The 23,119-nt window shown below is 41.2% G+C and overlaps 1 protein-coding gene across 3 annotated transcripts in view; it reads right to left on the reverse strand.

Annotated features, from left to right (window-relative positions):
- Positions 1 to 21,232, reverse strand: part of CNN3 (calponin 3) — a 711,458-nt gene extending 690,226 nt beyond the window's left edge. Inside the window, exon 1 of one of the 3 annotated variants that reach the window (XM_044085695.1) lies at positions 21,213 to 21,232. Coding sequence is in view for 2 of the 3 variants with exons in the window: in XM_044085693.1 (XP_043941628.1) it covers positions 20,135 to 20,242 (108 nt within the window). In the remaining variant the exon portion in view is untranslated. Of the gene's footprint in view, positions 1 to 20,134; positions 20,258 to 20,589; positions 20,947 to 21,212 lie in introns of those variants that run through there. The other 2 variants (XM_044085694.1, XM_044085693.1) reach the window with 2 other exon arrangements.
- Between the last annotated feature and the right edge of the window lie 1,887 nt (positions 21,233 to 23,119).

Raw genomic sequence — 23,119 nt, forward strand, 5'->3', positions numbered from 1 at the left:
GGGAGCCCTGGATTCAGAGACAACTGCTGAATCCACCACAGAAGTTCCTTCTTGGGACAAGGGAGAAAAGAGAACTGTAAAAAGTCTACAGGACACACATTTTGAAGCCACACCAACTTCAGAAACCACTGGAACTTCCTCATGTAAAATTCGGCCAGAGGGAGCATTGGAATGGTGGAAGCCATGAACCCCAGAGCTCTCAGAAATTCCCCGACTGTAATGAAGGCAAAGGGAAGAAGAGTTTGAAAGTAAGAAATGAGAGTCAAGGACTATGGAAGCATTGGCAACATCCAAATCCTGCAGCCCAGAAAGACAAAATCCTGAGGAGGAGTCGAGGATGACTTTTTGAAGTTAATCGTGAACCCTGGGCTCTGAAGAAGAAAAATGGTAAAACAGTTTGCAAAAGGACCTCTGGAGAGAATGCGTTAAAATCAGCAGGTTGTCCAAGTAAGGAAATATCTGGATCCCTTGAAGCCTGCAAAAAGCAATCACAGGAGCGAGTCATTTGGTAAACACACTTGGGGCAGTAGAAAAGCCAAATGGCAAAACAGAGCTGAAAATGCCACGAACAGAGAAACGCAAAAACTTCCTGAAAAGAGGATGGATTGGAATACGGAGATAAGAATCCTTGAGATCCAGAGACACCAGAAAGACCTGAAGGAGCAAAAGAGAAAACAGGGTCTGAAGGGACAACATCTGAAAGGAAGGCACCTTCAGAAAGTGTTAAAATGAGAGGTGTCTAGAACCAATTCTCCAAGTACCCTCTTTTCTGGGCACTAGAAGCCTTCTTGAATAAAACCGCTTCCCCCTTGGGGATACAGGCACCTCTTGAATAGTACCCTGAGACAAGAGAATTCTAAGAATCCATGGGAAAAAGGAAGTTGCTCCCGAGGAGGCTGAGGAATGCCCATAAAAGGAGGATGGGAAATCCTCACCACGAAGTACCCCTGACAAATTACTGACAGAACCAAGAATCCTGGGTGATTCAAAGCCAAATAGGGAAAAAAAAAAAAAAAAAGAGAAAGAGGAATGTGTCTGAGAACAGGTGGATAGTCAGACAGCACCTGGTTTGTCAGGAAAGGAAGGCTTTTGAATCCCTGCAGTCTAAGTGGCCTTAGCAGTACCACCCTTTTTACCTTTAGCAGGAGGGCAAGATTACCTACAAACAAAGGCTGGCTTAGAAGAGTAGTTTCGCTGAAATTTAAGCACAGGAGAAACAGACATGTTTTAAGCTCCTGTAAAGCCTTTCCCTTGTCTGGAAGACGCTAACAAACCAGCATCCATTTCCCCACACAAAACTATTATCCAGAGGAGCACCAGTCATCTTAGCCTTAACATTATCATTAGATAAAGGTTGACGCCTAAGCCAAGAATACATCCTCAGTACTGAGTCAAAAGCTGGAGCTCTAGAAGAGGCATCCACTGCATCATAACTACATGATGATAAAATGACAAACTACTTGAGAGGAAGTCCCTAGCAAGGAAAGAGCAGAAGATTTACTTCAGAGTCTGGAAGATCAGAAAAAAACTGACAAGCCTGAGAAAGAAGAGACAACACATACCCAGATACATGGGTCTGATGATCAATAGCCCTAAAAGCCAGGGTAGCCAAAGTATAAACCCTTCTTACCCAGCCTGTCCACAGTTCTGCTGTCCTTGTCAGAAGGCAGTAGCTTGGACGAAGGAAGCAATTGAGATAGCTCATCAGAGACTACAGACACCACAGAGAGGTCAGCAGCAGGACATTTGAACAAAAAAGAACAAACCTCAGCCACCCTATGCACCCTATAAAACCTATCAGACTGCTTGGGAGCAGAGGGCAGAGAAATCAGTGCTTTAGAGGCATTGGAAAAAATCAAGTAAAAGCAGCCAAGACAGGAGGAATAGCCGCAGGTTAGAGATTCCATCTGCAGTAACTCGGAGAACCCCTTTTGGATATCAGAAACCTGGACACAATCCCACCTAAATTCCATCATCCTAGAGATAGTGTCCCAAAAAGAAATTTCCTCAGAAGTATCTGGACTATTACATTCCTCCTCTGGCTAAGACTGCAAGTATTGTAGGATCTAGACCTAGGTTTGGCTTCAGAAATTCTAAGAATCTAAAGCAACTGTTATGTGCTAGAGGAACAAAATTAAGATAGTAATTTTTCACAAAGAATGGTTACTTTTCCTTGCCTTAGTTGTAAAACATGCCCAGTTACTCACAAAGAATGGGTACTTTTCCTTGCCTTAGGTGTAGAACATGCCCAGTTACAACCAAGCATCAGGGTTTCCAGCATCCTATGTTTAGTTATGCATTTGAACCCAGGTTTTATGCTGTCAAACCCCAAATGCAGTTTATTTGGCTACCTTTAAGGTATGCACAGGTTTTTATGTGGGAAAGACAGGATTTTAAGACATTTATGTGATATTAAAGTTTTTAACATTAAGAATGCCCTGGCCAAGCATACTAAGGATAATCCGGGTCATAGGTTTTTCTTTTAGAGTCCTCCAATGCGTTATGGCTAATCCCAGGGGAGGTGATTTGAATAACTATGTGGGAAATTTAGAACTAAAATGGATTCCTAAATTGCAGACCAATACAGTCCCAAGGCTGAATGCTAATGTGAGTCTTAAGCCAGCCTTAAAGAAAAGAAAAAGGAAAGCGGTCCTGTAATTTTATTGGATGTAATGATTTTATCGGTTGTGATCGGTTAATACATCATTTAAAATGTCAGCAATGTTTTATCCTTTTACGTTGTTTTGATCTGATGAGGCTTTCTGTAACGCAAAAGCGCTTAGCCAGGATTTAATTAAAGACGTTTTTATGGTTGTGGTAGCCTTGCTGTATTTTTGTTATTCTGTGCACTTCCGGGAATTTGGCCTTCCCATCAAAAGACAGACCACATCAACATCAAAGAGATGAGGGCTCTTGATACTGGCCCTTCAGGCTTTTCACCCCATGTTCAACACAAAAAAAAGACCAGAGATCTATAGTAAGCTTTAATACGGTCTCTAGTGCCTTGGCTAAAAAGCCTTCAAGGAGATAAAGTACTTATTTTGTACAACCACTCATTAACACACCAATAAAACAATTACATTTGTAACCAATAAAAACATCAAATCAATTATAACACTTTCCAGTTACATTCAAGATTTAAACAAGCAGGTGCCAAAGTATCAAACTTCGAAATACATATTGTCTCCTTATATAAAACAGTCTTTTCTTTATCTCAACAATATTGTAACCTTCTACCTTTTCTAAAATAGTGCCCCTTAAGACATCTGCCATCCCCCCAATGACAATGAGTTGCCACACGGCTTTCAACTTTTATCACCACAGATAAAGTATTAAAGCTTACTGCAGATCTCTGGTCTTTTTTTGTTTGTTGTCGAGTTACATTTAGTTTGTTTTTTTTTTCCCCCCACCCAATGTTCTGTCTGGGTCCCCTAAAGGTGTACGCAGACAAACAGTACAGTGATCTGGTACGTCAACAAGCAGGGGGGCATGAAATTATACCTCCTCTGCAAGATGGCACTTCAAGCTTGGGATGTGGTTCTTAGTATACATTTCTTCAGAGCACAATCTTGTGGCACTCTCTGACCAGGTCCAAATTGCAGGCTCAGTGGCACTCTCTGACCAGGTCCAAATTGCAGGCTCAAGAATGGGAATGTCTCCCCTTTGAACAGGCAGCTTCCTCCTTTCTGTTCCAAAGTGCCATGCTATCTGGCCTGGAAGACTGATGCCCTGTCCATTCCTTGGAAGGGGAGGTTTCTTTATGCTTTCCCTCCTCTTACCCTACTTCCAAGAATATTGCAGAATATTCAGCTGGACTCCCCAAAAACCTGGTTGGGTGACTCACTTTTAGCCAAGACAGCACTGGTTCCCCCCTCTTAATGCATCTGGTCATGGCCAATCACCACAAGTTACCTCCCCGGTTGGATCTCCTCACACAGGACACGGGGTCTCTCATCCATCTCCACTTGTACACTCTCCTTGTCGGGGGGGGGGGTGAAGAGAGGAACTTCCGTCAGCTAGTAGCTAGTTCCTTTCTGGTGGCCAATGCTACGACTATGGCATCAACAGGGGGCCCCCCCTTGGACCAGAACTGTTAAGTCTTCCAAGGGATCATAATTTTATCAGGCTTCCTTGGTATAGACTCATGGAGTCAGGCTCCTTCCATGTCCTCAGCGAGACAAATTCAAGGAGCTCATCAGCAGGGGGAAATCACCCAAAATGTAGGTGGACCAGTACCACAGATTCCTCTGAAGGACTGTTGGGCTTCCAGCCACCTCTCTGTTTTAGGATTTCAAGGAGGTCGCAGAAGACATCTGCAGGAGATGATCATGGAGATCCTTCGCCTCTTCAGGTGACAAATTCAGGAGAATCCAGAGGCTTCCTCGTCAGGACAGAATCAGCTCGAAGAGCTCTCTGTATCTGTTCAGATCAGAGGATACAGTGATCTTCGTACCCAAAGATGGACCTGGACAACTCTGATCCCAGGGCTCCAAACCCAAAGAAGGAGTCAGAGGTGGAGTCTTGAAAATGTGGGCTTCCTAACCCGAAGGGGCAGGAGCCAAAGCAAAACCTGGGAGACTTGCCACCAAAAGTATCTGTCTCACTACCCTCTCCACATTTTTTACAGTGAGGGTCCTATAAGAGCAAGAGAACTGCCTGGAAGGAGAATCTGGTCTATAAAAGAAAAGAAGGCACTCTCGATAGGTCAGGGTCCACCAATGGGGACCACCTTGTCCTAGGAATTATGTCCAGTATTCCAGGAGGATCTGACACTTTCGAAGCAGATGAATCTTTTGTTTTTCAGAGATATCGGATCCAAAGAAACAGTCTGATCAAAAATGTACTTTTTTACCTTTGACCTGAGGGGGTCGGATCAGGTAATTTAATTTTCTTTTTCTTGGATGGATCCGTAAAAACTGCTGGATCTGAAGGACTTTTTGCAGTTGTTTTCTCCAAGGTCTTAGAGAAAACATAACAGCTCAGAGATGACAGAGGCAACTTTTTGGACATCTCTCCTGAGATGGCATCACCAAAAGACAGTAAAAGCCCCTTCAAGATTTATTCATTCTTGCTTTCTACGAATGCTTGGGGTTTGAAGGCATGACATATCGCACAACTCTCTTGCAGATGGAGAGGACCAAGGCAGTAGACAAAGGGTGTGTGTTTCAAGTCAGAGAAGGGAATCTTTTGTCCGCACTTCACACATTTCTTAAAACCCACAGGTGTGCTTTTTTCAGCCACATTATAACAGTTATAGGAAATGCACAGAAGAAACTAACCACCACAACAAAAGGTGACGACAAAACTGAAGGAAAGACACCTCACAGGATCTTGTTTTAGAGAGGGAAAAGTGACTACCTACAAAGGCAGTAGGGCTACAATAAACGTAGAAGGTACGAGAGAAAAACAGGGAGAAGGATGTCAACGACAGTATCTAGAGTATGCTAGCACAATAGAGAGGAAAATGAAAGAAGAACAAAAATACAAAACACACACTTATCTAGCCCAAGTAGCTCGAGAGTCAAACAACCACATCTTTCACTTAACAGCAGCAAATGAGATCCGAGGTAAAGGGATTATATTGTGGGTAAGGGAGAAGCTCGAGAGTTCTGGATTGCCACGAGCTTTTACAGCAGCTCAGTTGGGATCTGACATCTTGGATCCGAACTCAGTCGAGGGCGGAATGAAAACTGACACCAGGGCAACATTTTTGATAATGACCCGCAGCACAGCTGAGACCAACATCATAGTCTTACTTGTCAAATCACAATTCTATTCATTTACAATGGAAGTAGTGAGAAATACCACTAGGTTTGAGAACCATCAATAAATATGACTGCCCTGAAAAGACTCCAATATTTTTGAACATGTTACAGAGTCTGGAAATGCTTATAAAACAGCACATTTAAAAAGGTTCTATGTCCCTACCAAATTCCTTCCAGAGTCAGATTATTACACTTTCTGGCTTGCAAAGATCAGCAGGTTAATGAAGATGCTCCAGACAGCAAAAGGCTCAACAGGTTTATGGACTTAGGGAAACAAAATAATGCATAACACAAATCAAAGCACTTTTTAATAACTTGACACCAGTGGACATGAAATAAAGAACTACAACTATTTTGCTTTGTGCCTTCCTTGAGGAAAAAACTGAAGTAGATAAAATTATTTTGCCTGTTAACTTGGTGAATGGAACCAGTCCACAGACCCTTTTCACCCATATCCCAAGCCACCAGGCAAAACACAAAGTAAATCAGTTGCAGTCATACTGTCCAGATTTTCACCTCATATTTTTGGTCTGCTCTTCATACACTTGTGTTTTCTGACAAATCAAGAACCAAAATCACTAAATAATGGCATGCATTTGCATTTCAGACTTTGCATCCTTCAAAATGCATACCAACATAAATTAATGTTATTCTAGCAACTTTCTAAGTTTGTAAGAGCAACATTTGGGGCCTTTGCTCCCCCCCACCATTTTTAGGCTTTGTCCAGTCCAGATTTCTTACACTAAAGTTGAAAGGTATGGATGGTTGCAGTAACAGGAAGAATGCCAGGGTCATAAATTATACAGATGTGAGTGTAGCAAACATCACCTATCTTTATGCAACATTAACAACTGAGAATAAACAAAACAGTAAGCACATACTGCTCTGCTATTAAGCATCACTGAACATCAAATTCAAAACAGATTTTCAAATATTCCTATCCTACATCAGAGCAATACTCCTCCTTTCGGCTTTTCCCGGTTAGGGGTCGCCACAGCGGAACACCAGTTCGCTCATGATTGGCAGTGGAGTTTTACGGTATCGAGTTGCCAGCCCGGCACCCAACCTTCCACAGAAGAGACACACACTCACACCTGGGGCCAATTTAGAGTGTCCAATCCACCTACAGCATGTCTTTGGGGTGTGGGAGGAAACCTGAGTACCCAGAGGAAACCCACGCGACCACAGTGAGGACATGCAGACTCCGCACAGAAGGCACCCCAGCAGAGGATTGAACCTCTTGCTGTGAGGCGACAACGCTAACCGCTGCACCACCGTGGCCAGAGCAATACTAAAGCACTGTTATAAGTTTGTAGTGAGATGCCCAAATACGAACAAGAGAAAAGTTCCTAAAGTAAAGTATCAGGAGAGCTCACTCATTCAGCCCAAACATAAAAATGCAATGCATGGACATTTCTAGGTCATGCATTTAGGTTCACAGGCAAATACTATGCTACCTGCCCTTGCAGGCCACTGCAAACTTAAGTCAATTTCTCTTCATAGGCAAGAATTAAGCCATGTATCTGGGAGATAAACACCTTAATCATGCTCAGCAACTTGAAATATTCCAGGGAAAGGAGATGCTACATTTAAGGCACAACCATCCTTAAATTTTTAGGAGGCAGGAAAAAGGATGTTCCTTGCTTGGACAAGGTTTTGGTACCAGAGTGGGAAAAACAAAACTTGAGCAGACAGTGACATTTCAGGGCAAGAGATTCCTATTAAGTTAAAAAAATAGCTTTTAGAAGAAGCTTTTGCCCTCCTATGGAGTTGATCTTATTTCAGAGTATTTTTTTCTTCTCCACAGAATATCTCCCCAGGAACCCCCCCCCCTTCTTTAACTCTTCCTCCGTTCCACTTGTTTCACAACTACAGACGTAACGTTCTCATTTTTCTTATGGAGATATGCTTCAGAAAGGAATCTGTCGCAGATTGCATGGCATAAGCTATACAGCAAAGATTCTATAGGACTTGCATTCAGTCCTTATAACCAAATGTAAGGTTCCACAAATTAAAAAAAAGTTTTTTCTAAGCCACATTTTTGCACCTCATCCTATCTACGAGTTCCAGTTCCTGGTCTCCTCCCCTCCATCTCCAGTTTCTTTCTACAGTTGAAAGTGTTTGGCTGGATCTAGATGGCTCAGACCATTCTAGACAAAAGCAGTCTCCTTTTTTCCTGTTATTCTTCCAGGGTTATAAGCATAGGTTTGCAATCTCCTCCTCCACTTGCCTTCTTGTCGATACCCCCCCCCCCCCCCGACAGCTTTTTCTTTCATCTTAAGACATTCTGTTCCACAGAGCAGCATCCACATATTTTTGCTTAGCTTGAACCCCCCCCCCCCCCCGAGAAAGAAACTGCTTTTCGTGTGTTTAATACAGGACTTCTATTCCTACAGTACATTGAGATTGGTGCTCTTACCTGTCTAAGTGGACATTTAGCTTCACCATATGGGATTTTTATTTTACATTTGTTAACTGGGAAAGTCTGACTGGATACAGGTCCATTTTCAGCAGTGGCCCGATGAGAAAAGCTCCAAAAGATACATTATATAAGTATAATTAAAATTAAACACATAATAAAGTAAAACTTCAAAAACAGTGAAGGTTAATAAAAAAATTCAGTGCAACAGAATGAAAAATCACACACAATTTTTGGATGAAAACATGCATTGGTAATTATTACTGACCAGACGGTGCTTGTTGACTACATGACAAATAGGTCCTTTACCTACACAGTAAATATGTACAGTGATGTTATACTAAGATTTACCAGGGAACTGGAATCACATAACAGTACCCTCACTTTAATGCATTGTGTATGTCTTACCCTGGAGAGTAACAGCAGCATAGCCAATTGCTAGAATAGTGGGTTTTCAGGAGCTTTTTAAACTGTATAGTAGAGTTATTAGAAATTATATGGCTAGGTAGTGTATTCCAGGCTCTTGCAATAGTGCAAACAAAGAGGGTTACCAGCATCATTCTTATATTTGTTGACATTTATGAGGTTCTGGTAAGTGTCTAGCAGTAGTATAGGGTTGAATTAGATCCTAGAGTGCAGGAGTTTTGTCAGGAAGATATAATAACGCGTGGCTAACAAACACAAATACGAGTAGAGTACATCATTCTTATATTTGTTGACATTTATGAGGTTCTGGTAAGTGTCTAGCAGTAGTATAGGGTTGAATTAGATCCTAGAGTGCAGGAGTTTTGTCAGGAAGATAATATAACGTCTGCGCTACTGACAAATGACCGAGTAGCAGTAGATGAGGGAGCTCAAGCCAGTTAAGCTGCTTAAGGGATAGACAGTGATGTGATCTGTATGAGGTTTCAGTAGCAAACTTGGAATCAGATTCCATTTTGTTTAAATCAAATCAGTCTGGCGGGGTTAGTCAGGACTGGGGAGGACTGGGGAGGCATAGGAGGATGGATAAGAGAGGCATCCTTGCTACTGTGGCTTTGGTATGTCTAGTGATAAAAAGTGTTTGTTCCTGTAGAGGAGCCCAAGCTTTTTGTTTACTTTCTTGATGGTCTGAGTTATGTGGCGGTTAATCTCAGGTTGTTGTTAATTTCTACACCTAGCAGTTTAGTGTGCGAGACTGGACTGATTTGGATATTATCTTTGGAAGTTATGCAAAAATAGGTGTCGGAGGGTGGGGGGAACCTACATGGGATGAAAAGAATAAGTTTTGTTTTTCTGGGATTAAGAATGAGTTTGGAGTTAGCATACCATGTTTCAGCCAAGGTAAAGTTATTTTGGGTTAGGGTATGCAGTTCTTTTATTGTGGGAGCGGCACATAAGGGTGGTGTCGTCTGTATATTGCACTACTGAGGCAGTGAATGTGGAGGAAGACAAATGGTTAGTAAAGAGAGAGATTAGCAATGGACCAAGGATGAAGCCTTGAGGGACACCCAAAGATAGTGATAGAGGGGACAATTGGTTTTGCCATAGGACAGCATGTTGACAGTCTGATAAATAGCTGCTGAACCATGAGATAGAGGAGGGGCTAATGTTTAGGATGGACAGAGTTTTGAGAAGCATATTATGGTTAACCACGTCAAAAGCCTTTGATAGGTCTAAGAATATAGAAGATACAAAAAGGCCCTTGTTTCTGTAGTGGTTCACTGTGTTGGTGAAAGACAGTAGTGCAATGGGAGGGTCTAAAGCCAAGCTGTGCCTTAAATAGCAGGTTATTTTGGAGGTGCTGCATTAGTTGGGTATGAACAACTCTAATATTTTAGATAAGGGTTGACAGAATAGCAACTGGTCAGTAGTTAGGGAGTTCTAAGGAGTTACCTCCTTTGTGTAGTGGTATAATGTCTGATGTTTTCCATAAGATTGATACCATGCATTCAGAGACCTGTTGACGAGAACAGCAACAGGTTAGGCTATGGCTTCAGCTGCTACCTGAAGAAAATCTGTTGGCAGGTATCAGCAGCTAGAGTGGTTGGTTTAAGTTTGTGAAGGAATTTAGAAATAACCTTGGTGGATACGGGGTGCAGGGAGGAGTTGGAGGAATTGTTTTGTATGTTGGGGTGGGTTTTGGTAGATGCATGGACAAGGGTTTGAACAGTTTCAGTAAAGTACTTATTGAATTGCGTGGGAATGTTGTCATGGTAGTTTACTATCACAGGAGTTGGGGTTGTGGATTTTCTTGTCTGAAATACAGTATTTATTGTGGCCCAGAATCTTTGAGGGTTGTGAGCATATTTTTCTTCCATGCTTTTCTAGTGGTTAGTTTTGTCAAGTTTAATTTGTTTTTTGGTTTTGTTACGGAATTCTAAAGTAATTTGTCTCACAGTAATGGTTTTGTTTTTGTGGAATTGTATACAAGCTTTCTCTCATTCTTTCATTGTAGTTTTAGTTTCTTTAGTTAGCCATTGGGCATACTTTGTTTTTAATCTAATGGGTCTGCAGGGGCATGATAGTTTAAGATTTGTAAGAATTGAGTTAAAGTACTGCACAGCTTCATCAAGAGACAGTTGCTTTAGGGGATTCCAATTACAAGATGTCAGTGTAGTGATGAATTCATTAGGTATAAAAGGTCTTTTTATTTCTTACAACTTTGAAGATAGTCTGGCTGATGTGTTGGGATCTATTTCTAATTAGATTGGTTGAGGGTCACAAACTACCCAGGTAGACAACCAGACTTGTATGCGAGAGAGGGGTCAGATATAAGAATCTAATCAAGAATGGACTTGCGGCAGGATGATTTGTCGATTCTAGTGGGGGATGAGATTAGTTGGGTAAACCCATGTAGGTTAACGTAGGTAGAGGGATTGTGACTGGAGCAGTTAGGCCAATCAATATTAAAGTCACCTAACCTCAGGCTTTGTGCCCACTGAATGGCGCACAGTGACTGTTATCCCACTCCACAAAGGGGGAGCCACCACGGACCCTGGTAACTACCACCCCACTAGCCTAATGAACCTGGTCTGGAAGGCCATGGAACGCATCACCATGAAACTTATAAACAAAGACATTGGTAATCTCCAAACTCTGGACCCCACCCAGTTCGGGTTTGTAAAATGCAGATCATGTCTCCTAAACCTGATTTACTTCTTTGAAGCAGGTCACCAAAGCCATAGACGAGGGTAAGGTGGTTCACACAGCCTATCTAGATCTCGCCAAGACTTTTGACACCATCCCCCACTCTGGGATTATAGATAAACTCACTAAACTAGGTACAAGCCCCTATGTCACAAGATGGGTTGCCAACTGGCTCACTGACAGAACCCACAATGAGAAAGTAAGCAGACTCCAAATCCGACTTCAGACTAGTGACATGTGGAGTACCACAGGGTTCAGTCCTGGGTCCTCTCCTGTTTGGCATCTACTTTTCTGAAGTACAGGCTAACACAGAAGGTCTTTGGCTAACGAAGTCGGCAGATGACTGCAAACTAGGAGCCATAATTGAAACTCCTAACGATGTGGACATCCTACAAAAGGGCCTCACCAAGACAGATGCCTGGTGTCAAAGCCATGGCCTCAAGCTCAATACCAAAAAGTGCACTGTCATCCCCTTTGGTAAAAACTCTGTACCCATGAGCTACCACATAGGTGGTAGTCTACTTAACACAGAAAGTGTGATGAGAGACCTTGGGACACGTGGACAGTAGTCTCTCCTTTGATAATCACATCACCACAGTAGTCAGGAAATCCTTCTACGTGGCACACAAGAGGTCCTTGTTCCCCTCTACTCATCACTCAGAGCCATTATACAGTACAACGCCCCTTTTGGTATGTACCTCTCAAGACCTCTACAGCAACTGGAAAGGCTGCAGAAATGCATCACAAAGAGGATTACTGGCCTCAAACAGATGCCCTACACAGACAGTCTCAAAAAAAACTCCAGCTTTACTCAGTCGCATATCGCCTACTCAGAGGGGATCTCTGCCTAACATACAAAGCTATGTCAAACCCAGAGCTGTTGTACATGCTCCACTTAAAGAAATCCCAATCCCTCCGAGCTACACACTCTAGGGACCTAACCCTTGTCACCACAATAAACAGAACATGCTGGAGGGATAGATTCCACTTCACATACTCGGGAACAAACTACCTATCTATACCAAACAAAGCTCCTCATTTGCACTCTATCAAAACAATCTTGATGATTGGATGAGAAATAGGAAATTCACCCCAGGGATCACCTCTGTGGCTCTGCTCGACATGGGCACAGGAGAGTTTTCTTGGGTAGTGAAAGCCAGGGTACCTTTTTGGCTAGGCCTGTATAGGCCCTAGGGCTGATAGCCTAGTACCTACCTATGAATAGTACGGTTTCTTGTGGGAGAGAGTCCGAAATCCAGTCTAGTAGGTTTTCCATTATAGTAATGCTATTACCTGGTGAGATATAACCTACTATAATTTTAATATGTTTGTTGGGGTTTAGTTGTAATTTAGCAAGGATTAGTTGCATATTATTAACTTCAGGGGGATTACCATCATGTAGTTCGATGTTGAGATGGTTTTGGAAAAATATTGCCACCCTCTCCCTTTCCCCCACTCTATCTCTACGTATAATATTGTAACCAGGAGCTGTAATCTCATTATTGTGGTGTTCTGGTTTTAGCCATGTTTCAGTTAGCAAAACTATCTCTGGTTTATATAGGACTAATAGGACATAAATAAAATTCATGACCTTCAACATACTTCTTGCATTCAGGTTTAGGAAGAGGAGAGAGAAGGCTGGTCTGTGGTATAGAGGATTTAGCTGATCAAAGTTTGGGTTGGTTTATGTAGTGGGTCCTGGATTAGGGTGGATATCACCACTGCATGAAAGTGTTTTAAGTAGGTGTAGGTAGAGTTTAGTAAGCTTGTAAATTATTTTAGCATGTCTTTGAGAGGAATGAGATTTTTGTTTAGCTAAATGCTGATTGTGTAGCAAAGAGATGGTATGGGAGGAGATCACGTCACATGGGGATATGGGGAAATGTATTTTTTACTAGATTGCCAATTGCTTCTGTTTACTATGGGGATGGGGTGTTGTCATTAAGTTGAGTATGGTAGGTGGTGAGCAATGAAAGAACGAGTAGAGCAGAAACTGTGAAGGAATAGATTAGGGTGTTAAATGAGTGTTTACTGTAGAGAACATTGTTCGTGGGTTGAGAAAGAGTAGGGTGTGTAAGGTGCGTTTATTTCATATTAAGAAATGAGTGTTGCACTGAGGGGGTGTTGTAGAGCGTTTTCTCTGTAGGGGGAAACAAGGTGCAGTGTGATAGGATAAATAGATTCTGGAAGAATCTGAGCAGTGATTTGGGCGTGGTCCTTAACTGTAAGTGTAATTGTTCTAGGGTGGCAGGTTGTGCCCAGTAAGGAAGGGCTAGGAGAAAGGAAAAAAAAAATCAAAGTGGTAAATCAGGTAAAATCAATTACCTGGAATGATAGAGACAAGTAGTCTAGAGTGTACACTGTGGCTGACGGCGAGGGGAGAAAGGTGTACTGGAAAGGAGGTTTATTCAAGAGAGATGGAGAGTATGGGGGTGAGAGTGTGCACCACAGAAATAGGCTGAAATTAATGGCTATAAGTATGAAGGCATGAGAGTGAGTGCAAGCTAAGAAAAATATAGAGGGGGGGGGGGGAGTGGGAGGCTAGGAGTTACAGTTACGATATTTGCGTGACAGGAGCAGGCCACCTGGGGAGCTAAGTAATGTATGGGAGACCGTTAGTTGACAGGGGCTCACATTTTATGGTACCAGATGGCAAAACACTAAAATTACATACTTAATGTCTACTTTACTCAGTGTCCAGGTACTTGAGACTTCGGTGGGATGGGTTTACCTTAGGCAGTCCACAGCATTTCCAGCTTTTCCTTGTTTGTGCAAGCTGAGATCTTCATTTGGTACTGGTCTGGTTCAAAGTTACTATGGGCTGCTTGCAATAAAAGTCTTATTCATCTTCATGACTAGTCATGCAAGGTCCTTCACTAGATTCCCATTTCTAATCTCTAGCGGTCATACACAGCATTATCTACCTTCAACCTATACCTTCTTCCCTGCTCAAAAGTCCTCCTTTCCTTCTCCTCCAAATTCTTGCCTGGAAAGGCAGGAGATTCATCTGGTTAGTTTTGTCCCAAGGATGCAATGACAGTAGACTTGATTTGATCCTCCCCTTCTAAGGCTTTCAAAAGGCATGTAAGGTAGGTCTTTTCTGGGCACTACCCTTTTGTCTGGCCATTATAATCTGTCAAAAAGCTTTGAGTTCTGCTTTTAGGGTGCCACATTTTGACTTGCACTCTCTCTCCCCCATACCTGGGACCCCGGGATTGACTTCATTGGCATTAGGTTGGCCAGGGCCCCCGTCTTATGCATATACTTGCTCTTGTTCTGCTCCTAGATAACCTGACACTAGGGCCGATGACAACTCCTGCAAATCATACAAGGATGCTACCTACCACCAGGGTCACATGTGGTCTGGTGTCCACCATCCCCTTGCCAGCTACACCAATATCAGGGGTACCTATGTTTAACAGTCACGTGTCCCACAAACAACAAGTTGCCAACATTCATTATTCCATTTTCAGGTCACCCAATCTTTGAGGAATTCAGTGTAGCTAACCCACACTATCTTAGGGAAAACATTACAAGAGTTTTCTCAACTTGCTTTCCTTGGAGATGAATGGGAGGTTCAAAGTTTCTTCCACTCCCCTCACAACTCTGTTTTCAGATGCAGAGGAATGTCCTCAAAGCTAAGGTTTACAATGCAATACTCCTAATGGCAGATCAGAGTGTATAGGGTTCTCTCTTTCTTTCCACCCCGTCCCAGAAGAAGCTATACAAATTAGACCCTGGTCAATTGCTGCAGCAAACAAAGGTGAAGTTTACCTCAATTCTGCAATTCAAGATGTTGTTTACCTTCCCTGCTGTCCTTCTGTGAAGCACATCCAGCATTGCTTGTCTAGGTCTACAGCAAAACAGGACCACCACATTATGCCCCTTTTCCTGCAGTTATGCTTAGCTCATCACTCATTGCCTCACACAATTATTTGGAAACTGCCAGCAAGTATACTGCCGTTTTTTTTTTTCCTTCTAGTGTGTACATAAAAAACTTGTTTGTTACAACTGGATTGTCCCTGCCTCCTTCAACAAGGGTGACTTTACTAGAAACTAAACCAGTCTGGGGTTACCTGTGGATACTAATCTTAGGACATTCTCTTTCCACTGCGCAAAGTGAAGTTTCTACCATCTCATAGCTTCATAAGACATTACTAGGCTAATGGCTCAAAAGCCCTTACAAGCTAGCCAGTTTTACCCATTTTCTATTCCTAGAGGAAAGATAATAAAAGGTTAGCAAGTGGGGTTTTGGAAATTTTTACATATTCCCTCTGTCCATAAGGGTCATGGGCCACACGCCAGGACTAAATTTGTGATTTGCAATACACTGGTCCAGTTTACACTTGAAAATGGTCAGAGAAGGGCTCCGTTTCACACAAATAGAAAAGCCCATTCCAAAGGACAGGCAATCTTTGACACATACCTGTCTCACCCACACACCTTTCTCCTCTGAGCTGAAGGTAGTACATTTGCCACGTTTCATTCACTATTTAGCAGGCAAACAAGTTTTTCTAAAAATACAATATATACTATTATTTATAATGCTTTTCCACAGCTGTAAGTTTTTTTCTCTGTACTATGCACTATTACCTGAATCACTTTCCGAGATTTTTGATCTGGGGTTTAACCGCTCTTCAGCTACCTGTTGCCAATATATGTCTTTTCCATATCAATTTGGACTTGAGCTTACAAACCTTTTCCAAGGTGGGCAAAGGATTTATCACAGGAATCCTTCTGTGCGTGTCCCACTTAAGGTGGCCCATTTTCTTTTGGGTTTAGTATTTTGTTTTGAAGAAACACCCTTCCACATCTGTAGCTGTGGGATTTCATAATAAATTTCCTCTTATGACAGTTCAGTATAGACAGACCATGATCTTGTCAGAAGATGTCATTACTTTAACTTTCCATACCTCCTGCACATTACCAGATGCGTGTAGGGATGGAGCTGACTTAAGACCTTCTCCCTCCTCAATGCTTACAGGTTGTTACTAAGCCTTCCCAGTGGTGCTCGGTTAGTGTTATACAAGTAGGAGTGCCTGCTGTCCTGTATGGAATTCTACAAACCAGGAGCAGAACCTCCAGGAGGAGTACTCAATTCACTTGATGTTACAGTTATCACAATCACAGACCTGCTTGGATGATTCAAACTTTGATACCACTCTAACATCCTTCTCCCTTTCTCAGACGGACAAGACGCACCTGATGAGGAGGGTCACGGGGTATTTATTTTATTTGCATTTGTTTTCCAGGGTAGAACACTGATCTCCATGAACCTTTTCCAGACTCAGCCCATGACTGGTGTCTGGTTAAGTTACTTACGCAGAGTCACACAGTTAGGTAATGGAAGCTAAGGGAATCAAATCTTGCACCATTATTCGTATTAAATCAGGTATTCTGGACAACAACACTATGTTATTATTATTATTATTGTCTTTATTATTATATTATTGTCTATTAATATTATGTTTATTATGTCTATTATTATCATTATTATTATGTCTATTATTATTATTGTCTTTATCCTTACTTGTGCTAGCAGCACCATCTGCAGTTTTCACTGAATGCTAAATTGAGAGAAAAGGCACAGCAAGATAAAGAAAAAGAAGAAAACCTACAATTAAAGCAATATAACCAAGTGTGTTTTAACAGGAGGAAAAACAAAAGTAATTCAAATGCAACTTGAGCTGACCAGGAAGAATGAGAGGCTTACTCATCAGGGGGGGGGGGGGGGGGGGCAGCTCTGGCTTGCCACTTGGGTGACACTAAGTACAGCACTGTGTTACCACAGATCCAGGCAGCATGATGCACGAAGGTAAACTGCTGCTGAGAGGACGCTGCCCTAGATGCCTATTTTTGCAAGATCACAGTGATGAAGATATAAAATAATTATTTTTCAAGAAATGTTAGTTTTTCCTTTCTATACTATTGGGCGGCTGGTCTGGCAGACATTGCTGGACATCATCCAGTATGCTTTCCACAGAACAGCACTCTTCTCTCCCATCATGTATACAGTACAGCAAAGCAAGCCAATAAAATTGAATTACACCTACAAACATGGAAGGTAATAACTTTTGATTTCAGACAAAAGTTGGATTCAAAACTAAATGGTAAATACACAATAGATACCATTCACTTTGTACTGCTCATTTCTGGCTTGTAAATTTATACACCCACAACCCACCATAACCATTTCATCACATAGATGCACACACAAAAAAAGTGGCAACCACTTTGTAGTGATCTGTGTATATTCAGCAGCACTGAATTCTCAACACAAAAGCTGTAAAATCATGTCAATGCCCAACTATGTATATATATATATATATATATATATATATATATATAAATAAATTACACACACACCAAATCCCAATCTACCATAACACTTAAGTGAAGTAGCAAAAATGTCAAACAAGAAAGGAAGAAAATCAAATCGGTGTTTGTCATACTACTACGAAGGGCAAGCAATAGACAAGAGAGCTGTCCAGCCAAACTAAATGAAGGTGGTTATTGGGATCCAGAGAAAAAAAAGTGTCACCTTCAGTCCATGAGTTGTAATGATAGTTTACAACATAACTAACTTTCTGACTTTCCATCTCAACAGCACACATTCCCTTATCCAGCTACCCTATAACCATCCACTGTCAGAAAATAGGAAGCTAGCTTCAAAACGACTGACAGTACCTACAATGGACACTATTAAGCTTGCAGAATAGACACCTCTACACTCACTGTAACACTTTGTGGTGGTTAGGAACTCCTGCCTTACAAAGCTGGTTAGTGCCATAATGCATGCACTAACACTACAAGTAGCACATTTATATTCTGATCTCAACTGGTCACCAAAGAACAAAAAGATATATGCGGTCTTCATTACAGGAACACAAACAGTGTCTGCAACAGTAGCTAAACTTACCGCAGAAGTGCTAAGTTCACAACATCTGGCAAAGTAACCACTGGAAAATGCCAACAGATACCAATGACCCACTTATGGACATGTTTAGGTACTGAATATCAGAGCGTCCATCATTTAAATGAAATGCTATGAAGCAGACACCTGCACACTACTTCCTACCACTTCTTACATTTATCTTTTTTATTTGAAACTACATATTAGAAAATTTGACTCATTCACAGCATTTCAGTTCTCACCATACAACATTTTCTGGGGATCTGTCTCATCTTTACACAGCACTACTGCCTTGTAATTCGCTCCATTTTAGCATGGTTTCTGACTATACTGCTACAACCCAATTTATACAATTAAAGCCCTTTGCCGCCAAATAAACCAACACAATTTTCGAAGGAATACACAATGACTGCAGCAATCAATACAGTATATATCTGCAATACAGAAAGACCCAAAAATTAGTTGTTCACTATTACTGACCAACACTACACAAAACTCTCATAAATATGCAGACTAGCAATACTTAATCAATATGCAGACTAGCACTACTTAATCATATTATAATGTTAAATGTCTTCATTAGTTTTTATTCAAGTTAAGATCCGATATGCAAAACTACACGACCAAATGATATACAAACTTATTCATATGTCACCACACCCTTAAGGAGTGTAAAAGCAATACACCAGTATTCTAAAGTAAACGGACCACATGTTCCTCACTCCAGAAGGGGGTCTCAAGTATATGTGAGACTGTGCTGTCAGTGCAAGCGATCTGATTCCAGAACACTACTACACAACACATGGGGGTCCATACACTGGCTGCACATTTTTGCAATCAAGTGATTACAGAAAATCAGCAGTCTGACTTCAACTGTCCCCGATTTTTCCCGTCCGTTTTTTAGCGGACTCAGGGTAATACCAGAAAGTGAATGACAGAATCTATAATTATTATTCAGAAAATGCAAGTTGATGGAAAAGTGTTCTATTAATCAAGTACATTAAAGTAACACTTAAACACTGCCCCTGTTTTTTTAAGCCCGTTTGCCCCCAACACCTTTTCTGGCTTTGAATGTCTACATTTCTTAAAAAAATTAAGTATGCTCTTAACTTGGGGGAACACCGTTTATTAGTATTTCTTAGTCCTCTTAGTCTGTTTCCAAGCAATTGTTGCAAACGTACTGCTCTAATTATGCAATTCAACTGTCTTTCGACCTTGAATTAAGAAGGGAAAAGTGAAATTCACTGGTCAAGACTAGTCAGTTCCATCATAATATGCACAACTATTTACAATCCAAAATAAACATAAATGGGAACTGCAAATCCCCAATGAAGCGCATCATTGCCCCCAACGCAATCTCCGTCTCTCCTTATAGTAACACTTTAATCACACAAGCATCTATCAGGGAAACTGATGAATTAAAGGGAGGGACACGCTGAGACAGACAGAAAGAGCTTCGTGGGATACGTGGTTTCCTCACAACGAGCCCCACACAGGCTGAGTAGAGCCTGCGCTGACTGGTCCCCCCCCCCTCCTCCCATCTTCATCAGATTAGGTCATCTCCATGGAATGTGAAAAGGACTTTAATTTTCCCTTCACTTTCCGGGGAAAACTGGAAGCTGTTTAGGAGCAGACTGGTGGGAAAGTGATAAGAGACCGAGTGAACGAACCAGCAGGCAACGGCCAAAGGAAACTACTAAATGCAGTAGTTGACGCTTCTGTCTTTATGGGACAACAGACCACCCTTCGAGTTTTGACTGCAATGCATTCCAGATTCTTGGGTGCATTTTTCTATCACTCAAATACAGTCTCTCAGAAAACAAATATATAAAAACGTAGGGCAGATAACACATCCTAAAAAAAATAACGTTTTAAGTTTCGTTTGTACTTAATACCACATTGACTTACAGGAAATGTAATGGACAAAACGACTACACCAACCGGCGTCTGAAAGGTTATTACTCCAGAACATATATGGGCTTTGTCCACGTCGACCACTTTGAATCCAAATTTCATTAGGCGCTTTCTGCCAATAACTATAACTCCATAACAGTCACAAAAAGTCAAAACAGTAACACAAGCAAAAAAAAAACTGATATTTACTACGTTATACAAAATATAACGAAAAAATGGTCTGCGACAGCACGGAAAATATATGTTAAATAAAAGATCAGCCAAACAAGGGAACATGACTGCGGCATTTTAAAACACTACGTTATTAGCTAGTAAGCAACAACATACATTCTTGTTGTTCACTAATCGCCATGACCCCTACCCCAAACCACAGCCGTCTGATGTTTCAGACCGATCTCCTCCCGCCCTGCTCCTCTTGTCAATCCAATATTTCTCTTAAACCGTCTTACCTTATTTTTTACCTCAGCAGACAAACCATAAGTTGGTCCTTTGTTGAAGTGAGCCATGGTATTTTAAAGGGTCTAAGATGAGTTCAATTATAAGTGTAGCAAATCCAGATCGACCTTATTTCCTTATCCTTTGTTTTTGTTATACCCACAACAGGACTGTCCAAAAGCCAGTCCAACCTCTTCGCTACTGTAATCCAGCTAAATCGTAAACCTTACTGCCCTACTCGCTACCAAAGAAAGTTCTAGTTTACTGCGTCCAAACACTCGAATCAGTCCTCAGACAGTGGGAGAAATGACTGGCCAATCACTGCTGTCGTGTCTACTACCCCCACCCTCTACACACATAGACACTATTTGCATATAATCAGGATGCAGGAGATCGCTCTTCATGGATCTTAAACAGAAGAAATGATCTTCGATGGTCTGTAAAAAGCTGGTGGCTGATCGCTGCGGGGAGGTATGGCGGGTGGTAGCATTCTGAGAGGAGTGATACGGAAACGCTTTTGGTCCGTAACTTTTTAGCTATTAACTTTCTTTTTTTTTAAGTTATTCTATTTTGGATCAAGCAAAAGCGTTGTTTGTTGTTCAAAGTATTTAGAACTGTACCAATAGCTGTAACTTACACATCTCAGCCTTTAGCGTATTATCCAGAATGCTAAGTACACGCTCTGGCAAGAGCGTGTGATTGTGGCGACGCTCTAAGAAAGGATTTGGAATTCGGGAGAAATCAACTGATTGTACAACACCGTAAATTACTATGTTTTTGTTTGCACTGCAGCGCGAAACCCTGTCATTGTAACTACGGCTGTACCTCTCCACTGTACAACATACCTCTCAAGTGTACCTCATTACGAGGAACGTACCTCATTTGGAGTCTTAAAAAGTTCATGTTCCTCAAAGTTTCACATTGAAAGAGTCCGTCACACATTCAGTGTTAGGAAATTTTTAAGTGAAATCCATGCAAAATAGAAATTAATCATATTAATTCATTAAAGGATCTCCTTTATAAGTAAAACCAGCATATTTTAACCATCCTATGACCTTCCTAGTTTAAGTTGTTAGTAAGCCATTAGCATGTGTTCCACATTTTGCCCATTTGTTCCACATTATGAAGGCAAGTGTTCCTCATTTTGGCGATGGAAGGTTGAGAGCTATGTGTACAGATTTTCGCAGAATGCCAGGATTTTTGCCTCATATTTTGGTCCGTTTTTTCCCATAAAATTGTGGTTTTCTTTTTCTTGCAAATTACTGGGAAATACTAAAGTTAGAAAATAATGACAGACATTTGAGTGTCAGATTTCATACCCGTCAGAAAATTTATGCTAATGCAAAACCTGCTATTCCATCAACTTTCTAAGTTTGTAAGAGGAATACCACTTTGCGAATTCCCTCTTTGGGGCAGTTGTGTCCTGCGGGGGAAAAATGGCAAGTGTGCTGATATTTTAGGACAAAAACATTTCCTAAGTTTTATTTAAGTCATCCTGCATACCTCTCAACTCTTAGAACAATAAATCTGGACAAAAAGTGAGACAAAGGCCCAAAAATATATTTTTAAAATATTGCTCTTAGGGTTGCCACCTTCTCAAATGCCCAAAGTGGGGCATTTTTTGTAGAAATGTCAAGATTTTGCAGGAGAAAACATACCCATGGCCAGTACAAAGGATAGAACTTCACTTTTGCCAAAATAAATGCTTATTCTTGTAGCAATTGAGTTGCTTATGCTATTTTATATAACATTTAGGAGTTTCAGATAAAATGTAATTGTTTTATGCAACTTCATACCTCTCAACGTCTTAGCTCAAGAAATTTGGACAAAGCCAAAAGATAAGTTGGGGGGACAAAGGTCCAAAAATAGGAGCATATTTTAAATATTGCTCTTATAAAGTTAGAATGGTTTTAGAATAAAAGATGTTGTGTTAGCATGAATTTCGGAAGGATATGAAGTCGTCAATCCAAAATGATTTGCCAGAAAACCACAAACTTTATGAGGAACAGACCAAAAATATGAGGCAAAAAGGGAGAGTTGAGAAGTATGACAGATGCTTTCTGAGAACCATTAAAAGATCTGATGGTGTCAATTTTAATTCTTCCTCAACATATGGGTTCAGACCCCATACTCAGATCCGACTTTGCTGTTGTTCTAGCTCACGGCCACCAACAAACTTGAGCTCCTTCCCTACCCATGGTGCACCTCCCCTAACATCCCTCAGATCTCTGTTGCAGCTTTAGAGTTCAGACATAGTTGCCTTCCGCGGAGTTTTATTTATTTATTTATGTATTTACATTTGTTTACCGGGTAGTGTCTGACTGGACTAGTAGCCCGTTTTGAGTGGAGATCCAGAGAGAAAAGCTCCACAAACAGATAAAAACAAATAACAAATATAGAGTTACATATATGTTCATAAAAATTATTACAGTACATTACACAAAATGTGAAAAAAAACTAAAATGAGAGATAATATATCATAGTAACAAAACTGAAACGTATACCACAGAAAGTCATATTAACTGGGTGAAAATTTGAGACAGA

The sequence above is a fragment of the Protopterus annectens genome, chromosome 10.part0 (genome assembly GCF_019279795.1).
Source record: "Protopterus annectens isolate FY-2018-M chromosome 10.part0, PAN1.0, whole genome shotgun sequence".
Lineage (NCBI taxonomy): Eukaryota > Metazoa > Chordata > Ceratodontiformes > Protopteridae > Protopterus > Protopterus annectens.